At 43.6% G+C, this 25,022-nt stretch overlaps 2 protein-coding genes and 1 long non-coding RNA gene across 8 annotated transcripts in view; 1 reads left to right on the top strand and 2 right to left on the bottom strand.

The window, feature by feature from the left end:
* The window catches only part of LOC110522720 (secretory carrier-associated membrane protein 2), a 29,611-nt gene extending 23,825 nt beyond the window's left edge, over nt 1–5,786 (bottom strand). Inside the window, 1 exon segment of the mRNA XM_036968616.2 lies at nt 5,610–5,786. Coding sequence (XP_036824511.1) covers nt 5,610–5,666 — 57 coding nt within the window. The 5' untranslated portion in view covers nt 5,667–5,786.
* A 912-nt stretch (nt 5,787–6,698) lies between these two features.
* Nucleotides 6,699–21,287, bottom strand: plex9.2 (PML-like exon 9.2). 6 transcript variants are annotated; one of them, XM_090231069.1, is made up of 5 exons: nt 21,189–21,287; nt 20,795–20,894; nt 15,807–16,400; nt 15,460–15,509; nt 6,699–8,072 (listed from the first exon to the last, which is right to left on the bottom strand). In XM_090231069.1, the coding sequence occupies exons 2-5, from the start codon at nt 20,877–20,879 to the stop codon at nt 7,968–7,970; spliced, it is 834 nt and encodes a 277-aa protein (XP_090087195.1). In that variant the 5' UTR covers nt 20,880–20,894; nt 21,189–21,287; the 3' UTR covers nt 6,699–7,967. The 6 variants fall into 6 exon arrangements, with proteins under 6 accessions (XP_090087195.1, XP_090087196.1, XP_090087197.1 ...); XM_090231070.1 differs by having other exon boundaries at nt 7,697–8,072; nt 21,201–21,278; XM_090231071.1 differs by lacking the exon at nt 21,189–21,287 and adding an exon at nt 21,108–21,184 and having other exon boundaries at nt 7,697–8,072.
* Nucleotides 7,955–24,817, top strand: LOC118945775 (uncharacterized). Its single transcript, XR_016495074.1, has 2 exons — nt 7,955–8,134; nt 22,965–24,817. It is a non-coding gene; the product is annotated as an uncharacterized LOC118945775 (long non-coding RNA).
* Nucleotides 24,818–25,022: the final 205 nt, after the last annotated feature.

Here is a 25,022-nt window from a genome sequence, read left to right as displayed (position 1 = left end):
TCAACCCAGAGCCCAGTTGATATGTCAACCCAGAGTCCAGTTGATATGTCAACCCAGAGTCCAGTTTGTCTTGATATGTCAACCCAGAGTCAAGTTGATATGTCAACCCAGAGTCCAGTTTGTCTTGATATGTCAACCCAGAGTCCAGTTTGTCTTGATATGTCAACCCAGAGTCCAGTTGATATGTCAACCCAGAGTCCAGTTTGTCTTGATATGTCAACCCAGAGTCCAGTTGATATGTCAACCCAGAGTCCAGTTTGTCTTGATATGTCAACCCAGAGTCCAGTTGATATGTCAACCCAGAGTCCAGTTTGTCTTGATATGTCAACCCAGAGTCCAGTTGATATGTCAACCCAGAGTCCAGTTTGTCTTGCTATGTCAACCCAGAGTCCAGTTTGTCTTGATATGTCAACCCAGAGTCCAGTCTGTCTTGATATGTCAACCCAGAGTCCAGTTTGTCTTGATATGTCAACCCAGAGTCCAGTTTGTCTTGATATGTCAACCCAGAGTCCAGTTGATATGTCAACCCAGAGTCCAGTTTGTCTTGATATGTCAACCCAGAGTCCAGTTTGTCTTGATATGTCAACCCAGAGTCCAGTCTGTCTTGATATGTCAACCCAGAGTCCAGTTTGTCTTGATATGTCAACCCAGAGTCCAGTTGATATGTCAACCCAGAGTCCAATTTGTCTTGATATGCCAACCCAGAGTCCAGTTTGTCTTGATATGTCAACCCAGAGTCCAGTTTGTCTTGATATGTCAACCCAGAGTCCAGTTTGTCTTGATATGTCAACCCAGAGTCCAGTTTGTCTTGATATGTCAACCCAGAGTCCAGTTTGTCTTGACGTGTCAACCCAGAGTCCAGTTTGTCTTGATATGTCAACCCAGAGTCCAGTTTGTCTTGACGTGTCAACCCAGAGTCCAGTTCGACTTGATGTGTCAACCCAGAGTCCAGTTGATATGTCAACCCAGAGTCCAGTTTGACTTGATATTTCAACCCAGAGTCGTTTGACTTGATATGTCAACCCGGAGTCGTTTGACTTGATATGTCAACCCAGAGTCCAGTTGATATGTCAACCCAGAGTCCAGTTTGACTTTATGTCAACCCAGATTCCAGTTTAACTTGATATGTCAACCCAGAGTCCAGTTGATATGTCAACCCAGAGTCCAGTTGATATGTCAACCCAGAGTCCAGTTTGACTTGATATGTCAACCCAGAGTCCAGTTGATATGTCAACCCAGAGTCCAGTTGATATGTCAACCCAGAGTCCAGTTGATATGTCAACCTAGAGTCCAGTTGATATTTCAACACAGAGTCCAGTTTGTCTTGATATGTCAACCCAGAGTCCAGTTGATATGTCAACCCAGAGTCCAGTTTGTCTTGATATGTCAACCCAGAGTCCAGTTGATATGTCAACCCAGAGTCCAGTTTGTCTTGATATGTCAACCCAGAGTCCAGTTGATATGTCAACTCATAGTCCAGTTTGTCTTGACGTGTCAACCCAGAGTCCAGTTCGACTTGATGTGTCAACCCAGAGTCCAGTTGATATGTCAACCCAGAGTCCAGTTTGACTTGATATTTCAACCCAGAGTCGTTTGACTTGATATGTCAACCCGGAGTCGTTTGACTTGATATGTCAACCCAGAGTCCAGTTGATATGTCAACCCAGAGTCCAGTTTGACTTGATATGTCAACCCAGAGTCCAGTTGATATGTCAACCCAGAGTCCAGTTGATATGTCAACCCAGAGTCCAGTTTGACTTGATATGTCAACCCAGAGTCCAGTTGATATGTCAACCCAGAGTCCAGTTGATCTTGATATATCAACCCAGCGTCCAGTTGATACGTCAACCCAGAGTCCAGTTTGTCTTGATATGTCAACCCAGAGTCCAGTTGATATGTCAACCCAGAGTCCAGTTGATATGTCAACCCAGAGTCCAGTTGATCTTGATATATCAACCCAGAGTCCAGTTGATATGTCAACCCAGAGTCCAGTTTGTCTTGATATGTCAACCCAGAGTCCAGTTGATATGTCAACCCAGAGTCCAGTTGATATGTCAACCCAGAGGCCAGTTTGTCTTGATATGTCAACCCAGAGTCCAGTTTGTCTTGATATGTCAACCCAGAGTCCAGTTTGTCTTAACGTGTCAACCCAGAGTCCAGTTTGTCTTGACGTGTCAACCCAGAGTCCAGTTTGTCTTGACGTGTCAACCCAGAGTCCAGTTCGACTTGATATGTCAACCCAGAGTCCAGTTGATATGTCAACCCAGAGTCCAGTTTGACTTGATATGTCAACCCAGAGTCCAGTTTATATGTCAACCCAGAGTCCAGTTTGTCTTGATATGTCAACCCAGAGTCCAGTTTGTCTTGATATGTCAACCCAGAGTCCAGTTTGTCTTGATATGTCAACCCAGAGTCCAGTTTGTCTTGATATGTCAACCCAGAGTCCAGTTTGTCTTGATATGTCAACCCAGAGTCCAGTTTGTCTTGATATGTCAACCCAGAGTCCAGTTTGTCTTGATATGTCAACCCAGGGTCCAGTTTGACTTGATATGTCAACCCAGAGTCCAGTTTGACTTGATATGTCAACCCAGAGTCCAGTTGATATGTCAACCCAGAGTCCAGTTGATCTTGATATGTCAACCCAGAGTCCAGTTGATATGTCAACCCAGAGTCCAGTTGATATGTCAACCCAGAGTCCAGTTGATATGTCAACCAAGAGTCCAGTTGATATGTCAACCAAGAGTCCAGTTGATATGTCAACCCAGAGTCCAGTTGATATGTCAACCCAGAGTCCAGTTGATATGTCAACCCAGAGTCCAGTTGATATGTCAACCCAGAGTCCAGTTTGTCTTGATATGTCAACCCAGAGTCCAGTTTGTCTTGATATGTCAACCCAGAGTCCAGTTTGTCTTGATATGTCAACCCAGAGTCCAGTTTGTCTTGATATCCTCTCAAGCTGTCAGGTTGGGTGGGGAGTGTGGCAGCACAGCTATTTTCAGGTCTCTCCAGAGATGGCTCGATCAGGTTCAAGTCTGGCCTCTGACTGAGCCACTCAAGGACATTTAGAGACTTGTCCCGAAGCCACTCCTGTGTTGTCTTGGCTGTGCGCTTAGGGTTGTTGTCCTGTTGGAAGGTGAGCCTTCACCCCAGTCTGAGGTCCTGAGCGCTCTGGAGCAGATTTTCATCAAGGATCTCTGTACTTTGCTCCGTTCAGCTTTGCCTTGATCCTGACTAGTCTCCCAGTCCCTGCTTCTGAAAAACATCCCCAAATCATGATGTTGCCACCACCACGCTTTTTACCATAAGGATGGCGCCAGGTTTTCTCCAGACGTGACTCTTGGCATTCAAGCCAAAGAGTTCAATCTTGTTTTTTTCATGGTCTGAGAGTCCTCTAGGTGCCCTTTGGCAAACTCCAAGCGGGCTGTCATGTGCCTTTTACTGAGGAGTGGCTTCCGTCTGGCCACTCTATCATAAAGGCCTGATTGGTGGAGTGCTGCAGAGATGCTTGTCCTTCTGGAAGGTTCTCCAATCTCCAGAGGAATTCTGGAGCTCTGTCATAGTGGCCATTGGCTTCTTGGTCACCTCCCTGATCAAGGCCCTTCTCTCCCGATTGCTCAGTTTGACCGGGAGGCCAGCTCAAGGAAGAGTCTTGGTGGTTCCAAACTTCTTCCATTTAAGAATTATGGAGGCGACTGTGTTCTTGGGGACCTTCAATGCTGCAGATTTTTTTTGGTATCCTTCACCAGATCTGTGCCTCGACACAATCCTGTCTCGGAGCTCTACAGACAATTTGGTCGACCTCATGGCTTGGTTTTTGCTCTGATATGCACTTTCAACTGTGGGACCTAATATAGACAGGTGTGTGACTTTCCAAATCATGTCCAATCAATTGAATTTACCACAGGTGGACTCTAATCAAGTTGTGGAAACATCTCAAGGATGACCAATGGAAACAGGATGCATCCGAGCTCAATTTTGAGGATCTGAATATTTATGTAAAGAAGGTATTTCTGTTTTTTTTATTTTGAATAAATTAGAAAAAATGTCTAAACCTGTTTTTGCTTTGCTATTATGGGGTATTGTGTGTAGATTGATGAGGGGAAAAAAATAAATAATGTTTAACCCATTTTAGAATAAGGCTGTAACATAACAAAATGTGGAAAATGTCAAAGGGTCTGAATACTTTCCAAAGGCACTATAGGCCTATAGGCCTATCCAAATTTGACGTGGTTACACCAAAGGCACTGTATCTCATACAGGCCAGGCCTATAGGCCTATAGGCCTATCCAGATTTGACTTGGTTACAGCAGTAACAATACCGTTTCACTGTACAAGTAGCAAACAGTCCTGTGTGTTGTCTGTAAGTTTTAATTGAAACAGATGTTGAATTCTGTCAACAAAAGTACTGAAAATTGGTAAATTATTGTTTCATACTAATGGAGCTGTGTCGCTAGTCAATAAAGCAGTATGCGCTAAAGTATTCACAGGAAACATTTCCCAGTTTGAAACTGCCAAGAAGCCATACATTCTGAGTGAGAGTCACGCAGAGTGTAACAGTTTAACTTTTGTCCGTTCTACAAGCTCGCCCCGACCGGGCTCGAACCAGGGACGTAGTTACAAAGAGTTGATGATGTGTGCAGAGTGTTATGCTCATGTAATCATGAGCATAACACTCTGCACACATCATCAACAACTGACACCCACGAAGCATCGTTACCCATCGCGCCACAGAAGCCGCAGCCCTTACAGAGCAAGGGGAACTACGTCTAGGTCTCAGAGCGAGTGACGTCACCGATCGAACCGCTATTTGCGTGCACCACCGCTAACTAGCTAGCCATTTCACATCGGTTACATGAGCATAACACTGATAATTGATATTCATGTCTATCCCGTGTATACCATCTTTACTGATGTGCAATAAAGTTTGTCCAGACTCTCTCTCTCACACTTCCTAGATGGCCAGTGTGGCCCCAGGCTTTATCCCTATCTCTGCTTGGTAGTTTTATTCCTCAGATAAATCAGACACATGGTTAGAGGCTACGCTTTTGTTCCGTTACATTTCACACCCACATTCTGTGTTTGGAGTGAAGTGACTTTGTAGCCTTAATTGGTGTTTTGAGATTCCATTTTGCTGAGTTCTATTGGGAGATATTGTAAAAGGTGCAACTGAACGGTAGTAGGCGTCCTGGAGGCTGTGACGTTTGTTCACATCTAAAGCTAAACCGCATTGTGTAGGTTCATGGGGAAAAAAAGATGCATTCACTGACAGTGCGCTCATAACGTAGCCTATAGGGCCTACTTTGTAACTATTTAGCATTCTTTGCTGAGAAAGCGTAGTAGACTAACGGTCTTATTTATCAGTTTGTACGCTATTTCCTTTATCAAATGTACACCGTTACTTTTGCAACTTCTTGTATCTGAGGGAGATGGGGAAAACCCAACCTGAACTGGAGACAAATGAGTGGCTAAACCCTTGTCAATCATGCTACACACCCAGATACACCCAACACGTTTCCTGTGTGTTACTTTGAAGCAAGACTTGGTGAAAAGTTAGCGCCAACTTTGTATCAACACTTGTTAAAAAAAAAATTATAATAAAAGCGTATTACCTGAAAAGGGTTGATGTCGTACGATTCTGCAAATGGGTTATCTTCAAATTCCGACATTTTAATAGCGTTTTTATAATATCTTCTCAAAGTAGAAACAATAGAGTCCTCCTATCGCTTGATCAGCTCCTCTTTCTTTCATTGGTTACTTCCTGAAATTGAGTTTAGTGCGCAGAGGTAGGCTACATACGAGAATGACAGTTACGTTTTTTGGATAGTCAAGTACAGTGCGCCATTTGTAGATAAAAAAACAAACATGTATTGAACCTTTATTTATCTAAAAATATATGTTTTGGGACACAGACGTCTCAGATTTATTTAATACATATATACATGTTTTCAATACCAAATTGAGGACACAATTCAATGTGTATTAATGGCACTAGCTAGGCCAATAATTAAAAGCACAATCATTTGGAAACATTCCCTAAACTAATGTAGACTAGGTCAAAGTTTGATTAGAAAAAACTATTTTCATTTGAAAGTGATGGTTTGTAAGTGATAAGATTGAGCCCATAGAATGACATCAGAACTACTGTGAACGCTGACGTTCCAGCGATGGAGGAAGTAAGAGATGAGACATATTTATCCCATTTTGTCTCTCCCCTGATCATTGTTACTGTTTCTTTTTTTCTCCTTTCTGGATGTTGGGCAGGTAGCCTAGCGGTTAGAGTATTTTGCTGGTAACCAAAAGGTTGCTTGTTCGAATCCCCGAGACGACAAGGTGTAAAATATGCCTGTGATGTGACCCCACTCTGAAGGTGGAATGAGATATGCAATAAGTAGTGGTTTTCTCCAGACAATGTATTATTCCTGTCCTGCAGATTGGTTTTCACGGATTGGTCCCTTCAGGACTTTGGCTGAGCGGCCGTAGCGGTCTAAGGCATGGCAGTGCTAGAGGCGTCACTACATACAACCGGCATTGATCGGTAGTCCCATAGGGCGGCACACATTTGGCCAAGTGTAGTCCGGGTTAGGGGAGAGTTTGGCCGGAGTGGGCCGTCATTATAAATAAGAATTTGTTCTTAACCGACTTGCCTAGTTACTTAACTAAAGGTTAAATAAACAAATAAAGCTCCTTCAATGCCTGTCATTTTCACAAGTCATTATTTATTTAGCTACAGCGTCCTAAAGGTCAATAGTTTGGGAGTGGTGACATTTTATCAGTGGGAAACACAAAGTCCAACGCAGTGGTGAATGGGCAGATTTTATTTTCACATTTTATTTCCTTTCCCCATTGGTCCACACATCAGGAGTTGCCTGGATGGCTCCATGCCCAGTTTCCAGAGCATTACCATGACAACAACCACAAGCCTGAGATGGCCATCGCACTTACTCAATTTGAAGGCCTCTGTGGCTTCAGACCCGTGGAAGAGATCATTGGCTTTCTCAAATGTGAGTGGCATACATGGCATGAAAATGAACATTCGTCGAATGCGGGTAGCTTTAGTTATTGGCGGGTAAGAATATCTGTTTCACCAGTCACGTTGTCGGGTGGTCAATTTGCAATGATCTACAGTGCGGAGCGTCACATTCACAAATAGTCAAAAGTAAAGTATGAGTACATGTCGACTTGAGATTTATAGAAGACAAATGCAGCAGTAGCTGTTTTGTTTTGTTTCTTAACCGCTAATCGCACAAAGAAATAGGAATCCTATATCCCACCCCGGGCAAACACACTGCCTGGTGGGGAGCTGAATGAGTGAAGTGCTGATAGTTTCATTGTTGGTCTTATTTACTCTAAAGACGACAAAGTGAGACTTTGTCAGCGTGTTTTTTTTTTTTTTGGGGGGGGGGGCTATTTACATTGGTTTTGTTCACAAGCTCTGTTGTTTTTCCAACGTTAGTTTGAGTCTGCTGCTGCAATTTATAGCGAAAAAGACACCCTAGTCAGATTACAAATCTCACAGACACACCTGACACAACTGGAGTGGCCCCGTTGCCACGGTAACCTCCCACAGCTGAACATTTTGTCTTCTCAACTGATATTTTGGTTTAAAGACTCCGGTCACAAAAAATGAAATGAAATTGAGCAATATACCACATTACTTCTTACTAATACATTTCTTGTTTTGGAAACATTACAAAACATGGTCATTTGTTATTTTTGTGTTTTTTTTTTTATGTAATTATGGCGTAAAAAATATTTTGGCTGATAAGAAATCTAGTATATCTTTCAGATTGTCCATTATCATTGTTTTATATTCCATGTTTTAAAATGTATTCAACCTCTCAGTTCAGTGATTTCCTTCACTTCAAGATAAATAAAGTGGAGATCAATGATACTCGTTAATGGCCTTTAAAGGATACATGTGTGTTACTATTGTCTGTCTGTGTGTCCATCCCAGCTATCCCAGAGTTTCACACCCTTGTCGGAAAGGAGGCGGCGGAGGAACGGCAGAGCAGTATCGGGGAGGATCTCCGCATCTCGCTGGCCCTCAAGAAGTGCTTCGCCTGCATGATGAACTGTGAGAAAAAGGTGTTTGTGGACCAACTCGACATGCTGGTGAAAAGAGTCACTGAGGATGGTGAGAGCATTATACAACAAGTATTTTATTTTTGTGACACCTTTACACTTCCTCATATAGCTAGACCCCAACTAGCCTGGTCCCAGATCTGTTTGTGCTGTATAGCCGCCAAATATGTCATGTTTGGCATGACAACGACCATAGCAGAAAAGCACAAACAGATCTAGGATCAAGCTAGGCCTGTCCGTTGAAGTTCACAAAGGATACTGTATGGCTCAAACAGTCATGCAACAATTTCAACGGTTTTACTGAGTTACAGTTCACATAAGGAAATCAGTCAATTTAAACAAATTCATTAGGCCCTAATCTATGGATGTCACATGACTGGGAATACATATATGCATCTGTTGGTCACAGATACCTCCTTAAGGATCGGACCCTTTAAAAAAAATCTTGCCTAAATTGACATACCCAAATCTAACTGCCTGTAGCTCTGGACCTGAAGCAAGGATATACATATTCTTGATACCATTTGAAACCAAACACTTTGAAGTTTGTGGAAATGTAAAAGTAATGTAACACATTCAATAATGTTTTATCTTCTTAGAAATGCAGGAGAAAGGCCACAATGTATTATTGCAGTTTAGGAGCAATTTAGATTTTGGCCACTAGATGGAAGCAGTGTGTTTGCAATGTTTTATACTGATCCAATGAACCATTGCATTACTGGTCCAAATGTTGTATCAAGTCTGCCCAAATGTTCCTAATTGGTTTTAGTTACATTTTCAAGTACATAACTGTGCACTGTCAAACAATAGCATGGTATTATGTCAATGTAATAGCTACTGTAAATTGGACAGTGCAGTTAGAGTAACAAGAATTTAAACTTTCTGCCCATATAAGACATCTCTATGTCCGGGGAATTTGTCTTGTTCCTTACAATGTCATGCTAACCAAATTAGCGCACGTTAGCTCAAAAGTCCCACAGGGGGGACACCAATCCCGTAGAGGTAAATAAAAAGGTAGGGGCGTGGATCAGAAAATCAGTCAGTATTTGGTGTGATCACCATTTGCTTCATACAGTGCCATCCTTTGCATTAAGTTGATCAGGCTGTTGATTGTGGTCTGTGGAATGTTCTCCCACTCCCCTTCAATGGCTGTGCGAAGTTGCTCGATATTGGTGGGAACGCGCACACGCTGTAGTCCACATTGATCCAGAGCATCCCAAACATGCTCAATGAGTGACATGTCTTGTGAGTATGTAGGCCATGGAAGTACTGGGACATTTTCAGCTTCCATGAATTGTGTATAGTTTATTATACACTGCTCAGAAAAATAAAGGGAACACTAAAATAACACATCCTAGATCTGAATGAATGAAATATTCTTATTAAATACTTTTTTCTTTACATAGTTGAATGTGCTGACAACAAAATCACACAAAAATGATCAACGGAAATCAAATGTATCAACCCATGGAGCTCTGGATTTGGAGTCACACTCAAAATTAAAGTGGAAAACCACACTACAGGCTGATCCAACTTTGATGTAATGTCCTTAAAAAAACAAGTCAAAATTAGGCTCAGTAGTGTGTGTGGCCTCCACGTGCCTGTATGACCTCCCTACAACGCCTGGGCATGCTCCTGATGAGGTGGCGGATGGTCTCCTGAGGGATCTCCTCCCAGACCTGGACTAAAGCATCCGCCAACTCCTGGATAGTCTGTGGTGCAACGTGACGTTGGTGGATGGAGCGAGACATGATGTCCCAGATGTGCTCAATTGGATTCAGGTCTGGGGAACGGGCGGGCCAGTCCATAGCATCAATGCTTTCCTCTTGCAGGAACTGCTGACACACTCCAGCCACATGAGGTCTAGCATTGTCTTGCATTAGGAGGAACCCAGGGCCAACCGCACCAGCATATGGTCTCACAAGGGGTCTGAGGATCTCATCTCGGTACCTAATGGCAGTCAGGCTACGTCTGGCAAGCACATGGAGGGCTGTGCGGCCCCCCCAAAGAAATGCCACCCCACACCATGACTGACCCACCACCAAACCGGTCATGCTGGAGGATGTTGCAGGCAGCAGAACGTTCTCCACGGCGTCTCTAGACTGTCACATGTGCTCAGTGTGAACCTGCTTTCATCTGTGAAGAGCACAGGGCGCCAGTGGTGAATTTGCCAATCTTGGTGTTCTCTGGAAAATGACAAATGTCCTGCACGGTGTTGGGCTGTAAGCACAACCCCCACCTGTGGACGTCGGGCCCTCATACCACCCTCATGGAGTCTGTTTCTGACCGTTTGAGCAGACACATGCACATTTGTGGCCTGCTGGAGGTCATTTTGCAGGGCTCTGGCAGTGCTCTTCCTGCTCCTCCTTGCACATAGGCGGCGGTAGCGGTCCTGCTGCTGGGTTGTTGCCCTCCTATGGCCTCCTCCACGTCTCCTGATGTACTGGTCTGTCTCCTGGTAGCGCCTCCATGCTCTGGACACTACGCTGACAGACACAGCAAACGTTCTTTCCACATCTCGCATTGATGTGCCATCCTGGATGAGCTGCACTACCTGAGCCACTTGTGTGGGTTGTAGACTCCGTCTCATGCTACCACTAGAGTGAAAGCACCGCCAGCATTCAAAAGTGACCAAAACATCAGCCAGGAAGCATAGGCACTGAGAAGTGGTCTGTGGTCCCCACCTGCAGAACCACTCCTTTATTGGGGGTGTCTTGCTAAATGCCTATAATTTCCACCTGTTGTCTATTCCATTTGCACAACAGCATGTGAAATGTATTGTCAATCAGTGTTGCTTTCTAAGTGGACAGTTTGATTTCACAGAAGTGTGATTGACTTGGAGTTACATTGTGTTGTTTAATGTTCCCTTTATTTTTTTGAGCAGTGTCGTTGTGCATAGCATATGTCTGTACATGCCATAACCCGACCATGGGTCACTCTGTTTAAAACTTTGACATCAGCAAACCGCTCGCCCACACAACGCCATACATGCTGTCTGCCATATGCCTGGTACAGTTGAAACCGGGATTAATCCGTGAAGAGCACACTTATCCAGGGTGCCAGTGGGCACTGATGGTGAGCATTTGCCCACTGGTTACGGCGTTGAACTGCAGTCAGGTCAAGACCCTGGTGAGGACAACCAGCACGCAGATTATCTTCCCTGAGACAGTTTGTGTGGAAATTCTTTGGTTGTGCAAACCCACAGTTTAATCAGCTGTCCGGGTGGCTGATCTCAGACGATCCTGCAGGTGAAGAAGCCGGATGTGAAGGTCCTGGGCTGGCGTGGTTACACGTGGTCTGCAGTTGTGAGGCCGGTTGGGCGTACTACCAAATTCTCTAAAACAATGTTGGGGGCGGCTTATGGTAGAGAAATTAACATTCAATTATCTGACAACAGCTCTGATGGACATTTCTGCAGTCAGCATGCCAATTGCACGCTCCCTCAAAACTTGAGACATCTGTGACATTGTGTTGCGTGACAAAACTGCACATTTTAGAGTGGCCTTTTATTGTCTCCAGCACAAAGTACACCTGTGTAATGATCACGCTTCTTGATATGTCACACCTGTCAGGTGGATGGATTATCCTGGAAAAATAAGAAATGTTCACTAACAGGGATGTAAATAAAATTGTGCACCAAATTTTGAGAGAAATAAGCTTTTTGTGAGTATGGAAAATTACTGGATCTTTTATTTTAGCTCATGAAACATGCGACCAACACTTTACATGTTGCGTTTCTATTTTTGTTCAGTGTAGTTATAGTGCCCTCAGGCCTGGAGGGAAGCAACACTCATTCCGTAAAGCACCCTTCAATGGCTCCAACATTGATCATAGCAAACGTAGGTGTTATGGATTAACATCCTCTGATTTATCATGGATTGAGAGTTACCTGTCTAATAGAACACAGAGGGTTTTCTTTAAAGGAACATTCTCTGATGCAAATTCGGTTGAGTGTGGTGTACCACAGGGCAGCTGGCTAGGTCCATTATTGTTTTTGGTTTTTACAAATAAACTTCCAATGACCTTGAATAAAGCCCGTGTGTCTATGCATGCTGATTACTCAACAGTATACACGTCGGCTACAACAGTAAAATAAATAAAACACCCTTAACATAGAGCTACAGTCAGTTTTATAATGAGTAACTAGCAATAGACTGGTGCGAAATACCTAAAAAACTAAAAGCATTTTTGTATTTTTATAATGTGGCTATTGAGCAAGTTGAGGAGATTAAACCGCTGGGTGTTACCCTAGATAGCATGCTGTCATGGTGAAAATATAGACTCAGTGGTTGTATCCCCCTTTCCCTTTCTTAAATTGGGAAGAGGTCTGTCCATGATAAGACTGATTTCTTGACTTCTCAGTCAACCAGACACGTCCTACAGGCCCTAGTTGTCAGGTGCGGCAAAGAAAGACATTGGCAAATTGCAGTTGGTCCAGAACAGAGCAGCACATATGGCACTTAGATGTGAACGTCAGTGACGTGTATGTCAATCTCCACTGGTTCAATGTTAAGGAGAGATTGACTGCGTCACTATTGGTCTTTGTGCAAAGTGTTGATGTGACCGAGCTGTCTGTTCAAGCAGTTGGTACACAGTTCAGACACTCATCTGTACAACACAAGACATGCAACCTGAGGTTTCTTTACAGTACCCAGGTCCAGAACAGCGGCTGGGAAACGCACAGTATTAAATATAGCCATGACTACATGACTCTGTCACCCAGGTAACTCAAGCTAGCATTAAAACCAGATAAAAAACGGATAAAAGAACACCATACGGCATTACAGGGACTGTGAAGACAAACACAGACATTTTTATTTACAGTGCCTTGCGAAAGTATTCGGCCCCCTTGAACTTTGCGACCTTTTGCCACATTTCAGGCTTCAAACATAAAGATATAAAACTGTATTTTTTTGTGAAGAATCAACAACAAGTGGGACACAATCATGAAGTGGAACGACATTTATTGGATATTTCAAACTTTTTTAACAAATCAAAAACTGAAAAATTGGGCGTGCAAAATTATTCAGCCCCTTTACTTTCAGTGCAGCAAACTCTCTCCAGAAGTTCAGTGAGGATCTCTGAATGATCCATTGACCTAAATGACTAATGTTGATAAATACAATCCACCTGTGTGTAATCAAGTCTCTGTATAAATGCACCTGCACTGTGATAGTCTCAGAGGTCCGTTAAAAGTGCAGAGAGCATCATGAAGAACAAGGAACACACCAGGCAGGTCCGAGATACTGTTGTGAAGAAGTTTAAAGCCGGATTTGGATACAAAAAGATTTCCCAAGCTTTAAACATCCCAAGGAGCACTGTGCAAGCGATAATATTGAAATGGAAGGAGTATCAGACCACTGCAAATCTACCAAGACCTGGCCGTCCCTCTAAACTTTCAGCTCATACAAGGAGAAGACTGATCAGAGATGCAGCCAAGAGGCCCATGATCACTCTGGATGAACTGCAGAGATCTACAGCTGACGTGGGAGACTCTGTCCATAGGACAACAATCAGTCGTATATTGCACAAATCTGGCCTTTATGGAAGAGTGGCATGAAGAAAGCCATTTCTTAAAGATATCCATAAAAAATGTTGTTTAAAGTTTGTCACAAGCCACCTGGGAGACACACCAAACATGTGGAAGAAGGTGCTCTGGTCAGATGAAACCAAAATTTAACTTTTTGGCAACAATGCAAAACGTTATGTTTGGCGTAAAAGCAACACAGCTCATCAGCCTGAACACACCATCCCCAATGTCAAACATGGTGGTGGCAGCATCATGGTTTGGGCCTGCTTTTCTTCAGCAGGGACAGGGAAGATGGTTAAAATTGATGGGAAGATGGATGGAGCCAAATACAGGACCATTCTGGAAGAAAACCTGATGGCGTCTGCAAAAGACCTGAGACTGGGACGGAGATTTGTCTTCCAACAAGACAATGATCCAAAACATAAAGCAAAATCTACAATGGAATGGTTCAATAATAAACATATCCAGGTGTTAGAATGGCCAAGTCAAAGTCCAGACCTGAATCCAATCGAGAATCTGTGGAAAGAACTGAAAACTGCTGTTCACAAATGCTCTCCATCCAACCTCACTGAGCTCGAGCTGTTTTGCAAGGAGGAATGGGAAAAAATTTCAGTATCTCGATGTGCAAAACTGATCGAGACATACCCCAAGCGACTTACAGCTGTAATCGCAGCAAAAGGTGGCGCTACAAAGTATTAACTTAAGGGGGCTGAATAATTTTGCACGCCCAATTTTTCAGTTTTTGATTTGTTAAAAAAGTTTGAAATGAAATATCTAATAAATGTTGTTCCACTTCATGATTGTGTCCCACTTGTTGTTGATTCTTCACAAAAAAATACAGTTTTATATCTTTATGTTTGAAGCCTGAAATGTGGCAAAAGGTCGCAAAGTTCAAGGGGGCCGAATACTTTCGCAAGGCACTGTATTTTGCATTGGATTATGTATGTGATACAAGGTTCGGATACGACTGTGGTATGTGGTTGTCTCGCATGGCTATCTTAAGATGAATGCACTAGCTGCAAGTCTCTCTGGATGGGAGCATCTGCTAAATGATTAAATTGTAATGTAAATGTAGTGCTTTGTATATATTGATGTATTTTATTTGTGTTTCCTGTTTGGACCCCAGGAAGAGTAGCCACCGTCTCGCCAGCAGCTTATTGGGCAACCTAATAAATAGTAGATCAAATGTATGTTTTTTCTCCTGTACGAGTGAGCTGGTGACTCTTAAAATTATGCTGGACGCTGAAATTCTTCCCACACTGGGAGCAGTGATATGGCTTCTTTCCTGTGTGAGTATGTTAGTGTCTCTTTAAGGCACCAGAGGGCGTGTAATTATTCCCACACTGGGAGCAGTGATATGGCTTCTCTCCTGTGTGAGTATGTTAGTGTCTCTTTAAGGCACCAGAGGGCGTGTAATTATTCCCACATTGGGAGCAGTGATATGGCTTCTCCCCTGTGTGAGTATGTTAGTGTCTCTTTAAATATGTGAAATAACAAGGGTGGTGCACTTCCCCCTACTGCCACAGTGGGATAGGTTCCAGAAGGTCACAGGTTCTAATCTTGCCAATCCCCTTTTCTCAAAAGAAGATACATTTCTAGCCTACTACACACCTTTTGAATGTACTTTTATCCCTCAACAAATGTAACAAGCCCATAACTTTATTGGTAAAGTAGAATTTGGAAAGGAGAGCATCTCAGAGTAGGGATGCTGATCTAGGATTAGGTCCCATCTCCATGTAATATTATTCATAGGGATTTAAGAAGGCAAACCTGATCATAAAATCAGCACTCCCTATTCTAAGACGTTTGATAGATATCTCAGTGTAAATGCTATGGCTAACACTTACCCTGGGAGGGTAGCAGGTAACTGTTCTAGCCCATCTCCGGTTGAATTCCCCTAACAGGTTGAAGTGTTTTAAAAAACAAAATAACAGCTTTATTTTCTGAAAACATATTGAATTTAAAAACAATTACACAAACACATTACAATCCATCACAAAGTCAGAACCTTAAATGATTTAACTGAGCGTCTGTAATTATATTTATAATCTCCACAACGTGATAATGCCCATTTAGTTTCATTTACAACCATTATCCATTATAAGAGTTGCATCACCCTGGCCTGTGGTGCCCCCTTTGGGTCCCTCTGTGACCTTCACTTCCTGTTTAAAGTTCTTCCACAGGGGCCACTGACCTGTTGCCCTACATGACCCCTTGGCCTTGGCTGCAGGGGGCTGCTTGGGTGCTGGCTCTGCCATGGTGTCCAGGGTGAAGCTCTGCCTGAGGACCTGCTCTGGCGTGGGCCTGAGGGCACCATAGAGCCTCTGCAGTGCCCGCACATCCTCCAAGGCATCATGCGCCTCGTAGGAGATGCCAACCACTATCCGAACAAGGTTTTCCTGACGAAAACTCTGGAGTCCGCGTCCCTTCAGAATCTCTCGCGCCAACGGGAGCGTGTCCAAGCAACCAGAAACTGCGAACTGGAACTCAGCTTTAAGGTCAAACTCATCAAGCCCTCTAGCTAGCACAGGGCAGTCGAAGCGACGGATATTGTGACCAACGACAATTGGGCGGTCCAGCATGCGCAAGAAGGCTATGAAGGAGACTAGGACTTCTTTGAGGGAGTTGGTCAGGACAGGGCAGCGATGGTGGTAGAGCCTGTGCCTCCAGACTCTGAAGCCTGTGACCTTGGCGGCTCCACGCTGCATCCGACATCGAGGGACAGTGTAGAGGTTCAGGGAGTGACGCCCACTTACTGCAGCCAGCTGAACGATTTCACAGCTCTGACCTGTTGGAATGACAAGCATTACAAACACTCAATCAGTTTTCAAGACCACGATAGCCCGTATAGAAATGATTAAGACGTTCACATAACATTAGGTTAGAAATGTTCAGTCCCGGTCCTGGAGACCCACAGGGGTTGAGGGTTTTCTTCCACTACAGATCTACACACCTGATTCAAGGTGAATTCAAATCAGTGATATTCTTTGATTCTATCTGTGTTAGTTCTGGGCTGCCTGAGACAAAAGCCTGTTGCAGACCTGCCAACCTTGTCCAACTTTTTAGAGTACTAGATGCGCGGCAAATTGGAGATTCAACTCGCAGGCATAGCACGTGCCGAATAGGGGTTCTCCCCCCCCCCCCCCCCGCACACACGCTGTTTGTGAGTCTGATTGCAATTATAGAATTGTACCAAATCAAGTCTATACAAGGTTGGAATACCTTGACAGCATTCTATTTACACATACGGTAAAACGTCACTAACATGATGTCATTGGAAAGAACACACAAAGGGCCTTTATTCTTGGAGTTTTATTTTATTTCATTAAAACAAATAATAAGTTATTTGTTTAGGTACAAAATGTCTAAGCCACGATATTTATTTTTAAACTCTGATATGATAAGAACAAATGTTTGAGCAGAGCATCAGTATCAAATCAGCATGCTATCCATAATAAAAAGGAAAAGGCTACGACAGGAAACGGTGGGTGAGAACAAATCTTCCATTTCCTAGACAGATTTGCCTGGTAGCTAGCAGATTTAGCCTTACGCAGCATAGCATCAGGGTAGACTTCTCTATGGCAAACAGTTCCTCTGGCAATCATTGAAACCTTCTTCACAGTCTGCGTTGCTGTGGAATATGACCAATATCCCCAGCATCACAGCCGAAAGGTGGGAGTAGACCAGGCTGGCCCCCCCCTTCTCATTGGGCCGATTTCTCTCCAGGCCTGATCCGTGCCATGAAAAAGGTTGAGGGATGAGAACTTGGCAGTCTGCCTCTTGGCAATGTCAGCAACCGCTGCATGCTGGAGGAGCACATCTACAAATGGACATTTCAGCAACATGTAGTCTACTGCAGAAGAAAATATGTTTCTGACATCTGCCTAGAAGGCTTCCTATGTAGGTGCGGGTGTCCTGGCCAATGGACAGCTCGTCAGGAAGCTGGTTTTGGGCTCTCCAGGTAGTGTGTAGACTTGACACCACTACTCGTTTCTGCCATCATAAGGGTAGTGACAGTGTCTGGCTTGTATAGAAGGACAACATTAGTTTCTGCAGTTGCATCTCTAAAATTGACAGTCAAATTTGAACACACGGCTCCTCTCGTTGCAGAATCAGATTTCCGACATAAAAAAATTGATATGGCTCTCTGTAAAAAAAGTATGCATAGATTTTTGATACCGGATCTGTGAGAGATTTTAGGACTTTCTCAGGATTTGTAAGATCTTTTGGTCCTTTTTCATTCTTCTCTGCCTTTTGGGTTGCCACTTTGACCCCAATATCCCTTTGCTTGAACAGATACTGAGAGTCAGGTCGAAGGTTTTGTCAGTAGGTCCACATTTGATGGAGGATGGCATGACTTTGCTTCCAGAGGAGCCAGGTGAGGGCTCGGGAGAGCCTGGTGAGGGCTCGGGGGAGCCATGTGAGGGCTCGGGGGAGCCCGGTGGGGGCTCGGAGGAGCCAGGTGAGGGCTCGGGGAGCCAGGTGAGGGCTCGGGGGAGCCAGGTGAGGGATCCGGGCTCGGGGGAGCCCGGTGGGGGCTCGGGGGAGCCAGGTGGGGGCTCAGGGGAGCAGGGTGGGGGCTCGGGGGAGGAGGATGGCATGACTTTGCTTCCAGAGGAGCCCGGTGGGGGCTCGGGGGAGCCAGGTGAGGGATCTAGGGGCTCGGGGGAGCCAGGTGGAGGCTCGGGGGAGCCCGGTGGAGTAGAGTCAGCTGGGGGCTTCGTAGAGTCAGCTGGGGGCTTGAGCCGTGGCATTGGCAATGTGGTGGTGGAGGAGGAGGAAAAACTCTTGGGCTGCCTAGCAGAGGGCTCAAGTGAGGACGAGGATGTGGCTGTTGTGGTGAAGCTCGGGGGCACAGTGGTCTTTCTCCGATACCTCATCAGCAAAGAACACAGAGGATCCCATTGCTGCAGAAGGCAGTGGATACACTGGCCAAGGGACAACCATCTTGTAGATACCAGCTTCAAAATCTTCCTGACATCAGTGTCAAACAGAGAAGCCTTCCTCTTGCTACTCTTGTCGAGATAGTAAAAGATGGTTAAGAGAAAGTCTTCAGTATTAACACGGAGTTGCCTCGACGCCCTCTCTGCAGCTATGTGTAGCAAATGGCAGGCACAACCAACCAAGTACACATTCTCATTTCAGGTCGCCACCCCTTTTCCCAGACCTTGTAAGACAGCAGCATTATCCACTAAAAAAAACCTCACAATTGCACCACGGAATGCTCCTCTTCTTCATTTCAGTGTCAATTACAGCTCTTCCTGTAGACTCTCTCTCGATTCACATAACACGACTTCCTTGCCCATACTTGCATCGAAGAGCCGTAAATACAATCAGTTACATTTTGACATGCTCCGTGTCGGTATCGGCCATCGGTAGCCAGGCTGAAAGGACACCTCTTCATTGCCTCTGTGAATCCTTGCTCATTATCAAGGGCCAGTGTTTTGATGTTTGCGGTCTTCGTCCTGACACAGCCATACTGCTTTGTGATGTCACTGTTGGGAAACATCTTCTGAAAACGGGGCCCTGCATGGTCTGCCACACAACAGCAGGTTGTGTGCAACAATATATGCCGTAAAGAGAGTTTCAGCCCAGATTTTTATTTTATTTAACTAGGCAGAACGACAGATTTTTACCTTGTCAGCTTGAGGATTCGATGGGGCGGGTAGCCTAGTGGTTAGAGCGTTGGGCCAGTAACCGAAAGGTTGCTAGATCGAATCCCTTTGCTGACAAGGTAAAAATCTGTTGTTCTGCCCCTGAACAAGGCAGTTAACCCACTGTTCCTAGGCCATCGTTGTAAATAAGAATTTGTTCTTAACTGGCTTGCCTAGTTAAATAAAGGTTCAATACAAATTAAATAAATAAAAATCACTGGCTTCAAAGGTTTCTATAGCTGGGGTTGATGCTGTAGCTGCCAGTAGCTTCTGATGCCTTTTCCCATCCACATGATGTTGATGCTGTAGATGCCTTTCCCCATCCACATGATGTTGATGCTGTAGCTGCCAGTAGCTTCTGATGCCTTTTCCCCATCCACATGATGTTGATGCTGTAGCTGCCAGTAGCTTCTGATGCCTTTTCCCATCCACATGATGTTGATGCTGTAGCTTCTGATGCCTTTTCACCATCCAAATGATGTTGATGCTGTAGCTTCTGATGCCTTTTCACCATCCACATGATGTTGATGCTGTAGCTGCCAGTAGCTTCTGATGCCCTTTCCCCATCCACATGATGTTGATGCTGTAGCTGCCAGTAGCTTCTGATGCCCTTTCCCATCCACATGATGTCTACAATCTAAAAATGACATAGGGACATTGTACAATAAATTGAGTGGGAAAATAACATGGCCATGGCTGTATTCATTTTATATGACCCATTTATTCAAATCACTAAGTAATATGGGCAACAGTAATATTATCCAATATTTCTTAGGATCAAATCATTTAGCATCCTTATACGTAAGCACTTACCTGAGGTTCCTTGATGACTGATGTCATCATACTTGCACAAAGTATAAAATGCATGATACGATAGCTTGGATTGCGTCAAGCATGACCACTTCTGGTATCGAGGAAGGAACTTCTCAGGCGCGTGTATTCTGCTTTTTTGGAGTTTCGGGGTTACTGCTCTGCCTGTTTCCTCACTCTCGTCGTCTGACATAGCTTTACTGACTGGCTGCAATAACAACGAGGGGCAGACAGACACTGGGTAGCTACGTCGAATAATTATGTATTCATCTCCATGTCCGTTGACAAAACTACGCACATGTCTGTGTGTTGCAGCTCGAGAATCGGGATGTTAGATTTACTCCGTGTATTTATTTATTAAAATGTTTTAAAAAATATATAGAAAATACTTGGGTCTCGTACCTGCGTACATGGACAGAGAACTGCGTAGTTGGTACACAAAATGCGTGCATGTTGGCAGGTCTTGTTGGTCCCCAGAACCAAGACAGACTGATCTCACTACTATGGGAAATGAATATCACCTGCCCTACATGATTATATCGAATGATTATGAAAAAACGTAAACGTTGTCTTTGATTGAAAGTGTATAAACATCGCGCCAACCTTGGTTCTTCATACACTGTTGCAAGAGCAAAAGTAGGGACCCCAAACAAACTGCTACAATATATCAACAACACGACAGGCTGCAGTAATGTAGCAAGAATATCGAGTGACTGACCAAGTCCTGTTGTCTCCAAGTCAAAGAACACCAAACTTCGGCCAGGGCTGGTGGCCACAACGAGGCGATTGTTCTCATTTTCCATTAGTTCTCATCACGTCTATAAATCAAACGAGAAAAATGTTGTGAAAATGCAGAGCTCAAACTGACGATTTACTATAAATGCGCCGTGAATTAAGTTATGAGAGCAAACAATTCGCTAGAGACAAGACAATGAAACCACAAATATTACTAGACCAAATCAATTCTCTAATTTGCTTGGATTCTTTCTATTCTATTTGGGGCTATTCAACTAGTGTCGGAAATCCCAAACCTTGGGCAACAGCACAAACACTAGTACAATGAGGGAGGAAACTCTAGAAAGACGACAATATCAAAGATGTGTATGACAAACCATTGTTCTTACTGTGACCGACGTCTTCTTCTGCTTCTTCTTCTTGTGCGTTTCATGGCGAACTACATCCCCCAAAAAGGTGTATTGCCGCCACCAACTGGAAGGGGTTGTAAAAACAAGGTAAAAATAAAATACAATTTTATTCGTCACATGCTTTGTAGACAAAAGGTGTGGACTAACAGTGAAACGCATCCTTACAGCCCTTCCCAACAATGCAGGGAGAAATAAATGAGAGAAATAACAGAAAAGTAAAACAAGTAATATAAGAAAGTATTAATAATTACACAATGAGTAAAATGATAACTTGGCTAAATAGGTATGAGTACCGCGTTGATACAAGTGGTACTAGGTAATTGAGGTAAATATGTACATATAACTAGGGAAAAAACGACTGATAGTAAACAGTAGCAGCAGTGTATGTGATGAGTCAATGCAGATAATCTGGGTTGCCATTTGGTTAACTATTTCACTAACTATTTAGCAGTCTAATGGCTTGGGGGTAGAATATGTTCAGGGTCATGTTGGTTCCAGACTTGGTGCACCTTTACCACTTGCCGTGCTGTAGCAAAGAGAACAGTCTATGGCTTGGGTGGCAATTTATAGGGCCTTTCTCTGACACCGCCTGCTATAGAGGTCCTGGATGGCAGGGAGCCCTAGTCGGACATGCCAAAATGGTTCCAACCACAATTGCAACACTTCACATTCTTTTCACTTTTACAACACATGAGATAATCTCTTCCCCAACACAATTAATAAAATGGCCACCGGACAATTTACATTCACCCCTTTTGTACACTGCTGCTACTCGCTGTTTATTATCTATGAATAGTCACTTCACCCCCACCTACATGTACAAATGACCTCAACTAACCTGTACCCCTGTACACTGACTCGGTACCGGTTCCCCCTGTATATAACCTCGTTATTCTTATTGTGTTACTTTTAATTATTACTTTTTATTTTAGTCTATTTGGTAATTATTTTCTTAACTCTTCTTGAACTGCACTGTTGGTCAAGGGTTTGTAAGTAAACATTTCACGGTAAAGTCTAGACTTGTATTCGGCGCATGTGACAAATAAAGTTTGATTTGATTTGACATGGACATCTAGGCTTATCCCTTCTGCAGACACCTTTCAATTCAAGGGGCTTTATCGGCATGGGAAACATGTGTTTACATTGGCGAAGCAAGTGAAGTAGATAAACAAAAGTGAAATAAACAATAAAAAGTTAACAGTACATATTACACTCACAGAAGTTCCAAAATAATAAAGACTTTTCAAATGTCATCTTATATACAGTGTTGTAATGATGTGCAAATAGTTAAAGTAAAAAAGGGAAAATAAATAAACATAAATATGAATTATTTGTGGATCTGTGTAATCTGAGGGAAATATGTGTCTCTAACATGGTCATCATACATTTGGCAAGAGGTAAGGAAGTGCAGCTCAGTTTCCACCTCATTTTGTGGGCAGTGTGCACATAGCCTGTCTTCTCTTGAGAGCCAGGTCTGCCTACGGCGACTTTTCTCAATAGCAAGGCTATGCTCACTGAGTCTGTTCATAGTTAAAGCTTTCCTTAAGTTTGGGTCAGTCACAGTGGTCAGGTATTCTGCCACTGTGTACTCTCTGTTTAGGGCCAAATAGCATTCTAGTTTGCTCTGTTTTTTTGCAAATTCTTTCCAATGTGTCAAGTAAATTATCTTTTTGTTTTCTCAGGATTTGGTTGGGTCTAATTGTGTTTCTGCCCTGGGGATCTGTGGGGTGTGTTTGTGAACAGAGCTCCAGGACCAGCTTGCTTAGGGGACTCTTCTCTGGGATGATGGAAGGTTTCTACTTTCTCAAGTGACCACTCTAACAATGGAAATACATGCCCTCAAAGATGGAAGGCATGCGGGAGGAAGCGATAATCAGGTGGGACCATTCTAGCCAATGAATGGAAGATATAAGTGTGTGAACAACAGACCATAGAGATAGAGGACTCCCTTTTGTATCTGTGCCATTATATTGTCTGTGACAGCATGGGAAGCGCCATTGAGGCTATCTCCATTTTAAAGTTGTACATTTTCTTCTTCATTGGCTTATTGCTCCCAAGTCATAGGATTCTACACCAGTTGACTACTTTAACATGGTGTAGTCCCTCAATGGCAATGTCCATGCTAAAACAGGTTATATCCAGGCACAACTACGGTATATATATTTTCAATTATTTTTATTTAACCTTTATTTAACAATATAAGTTGGTGTTTTTATCAAAGTTGCCGAAATGCCACTTACACCCACTTATATCAGTGCATTCATAACAACCTAACCATTACGAAATTACTTTTTAAATAAAAAAAATAATTCCCCCAAACCAGTTACACATACGAACAACAATTTACAGACAGACTTACAAATAATGACTCCATCTCATCTGCCCAGACTCGCATGCTCACACCTCCATCCCCAGTGTCTGGCCACACCCCCATCCCCAGTGTCTGGCCACACTCCCATCCACAGTGCCTGGCCACACCTCCATCCACAGTGTCTGGCCACACCCCCATCCACAGTGCCTGGCCACACCCCCATCCACAGTGCCTGGCCACACCCCCATCCACAGTGCCTGGCCACACCCCCATCCACAGTGCCTGGCCACACCCCCATCCACAGTGCCTGGCCACACCTCCATCCACAGTGCCTGGCCACACCCCCATCCACAGTGCCTGGCCACATCCTCCTCCCCAGTGTCTGGCCACACCTCCATCCACAGTGCCTGGCCACACCCCCATCCACAGTACCTGGCCACACCCCCATCCACAGTGTCTGGCCACACCTCCATCCACAGTGCCTGGCCACACCCCCATCCACAGTGCCTGGCCACACCCCCATCCACAGTGCCTGCATTATTGTTTGCCACATGGCCTTAAATTGTACCAATTTGTTTTTCTTGGTCACACATGCTATTACAATATTTCAATAACAAATCATTTTATTTTTCCATTGTGTTAATGGCGTCGGAGTGATTTACTCCCACGTTTTTAGTATGTTTATTTTTCAAGATGAGTGATGAGAAGAGAATCGTCCAGTCCATTGGGTATCTCACTACAACCCCATATGCCATGTCTTGAAATATGCAGACAGACGGATTAAAAGTAGGTTTTACATTCTAATACTTCTGACAGCCAACTTTCTAGCTCCGCCCATCACTTTTGGACACCATAGCATTCCCAGAAAGCATGGCTCATTGGGAATGAGTCATTGTCATTGGTGAATTTTGTCTTGTGTATAATAAATTCTATACATTAGTTTATACTGGATTAAGCATACATTTTCGTTGACTGTAATTTCGTTAGTTATGCTTCAACATTCCCTCCAACTTGTGCCAACATACGTTATTTTAAAGTATTGGTTCCAATAGTTTATATTTTGTTTCTAAGAGATTGTCAGTTGGATTGGCTCTCTGCAAGGTTTTGTATATCTTACCTGTCATATGATCATCCTTTTCTGACTCAAATAAGATTCCCTCAAGGTTTCTCTGATGTCCAAAAGATTTCGAATTTATGTGATATGAAACTTTAAAATTGCATATGTATCAATCCAAAATTGCTTTTTAATTCTGTCATTGAAATAAATGTATTTCCTGTTACCAAGTCATTTACAGTTTCTATGCCTTTATAGTTTTCCATGTAGACCAATTTATCTGTGAATTCTGAAAAGCTATCCTAGGTTTGTTCCATAAAGTTGTGTTTTTAGGGAGTGATATTGGTCCATGGCAAATACGTTTCATTTTCTTCCTTATTCCTTGTTGTTAATGTTCTCAGCTTTTCCCTTGAAAATATACACATAAGAAGATTTT

Source organism: Oncorhynchus mykiss, chromosome 4, assembly GCF_057628025.1.
Source record: "Oncorhynchus mykiss isolate SJ-2025 chromosome 4, ASM5762802v1, whole genome shotgun sequence".
Taxonomy (NCBI): Eukaryota; Metazoa; Chordata; class Actinopteri; order Salmoniformes; family Salmonidae; genus Oncorhynchus; species Oncorhynchus mykiss.
Note: the sequence above shows the minus strand (reverse complement) of the source record. Positions and strands in the feature narration are given on the sequence as shown.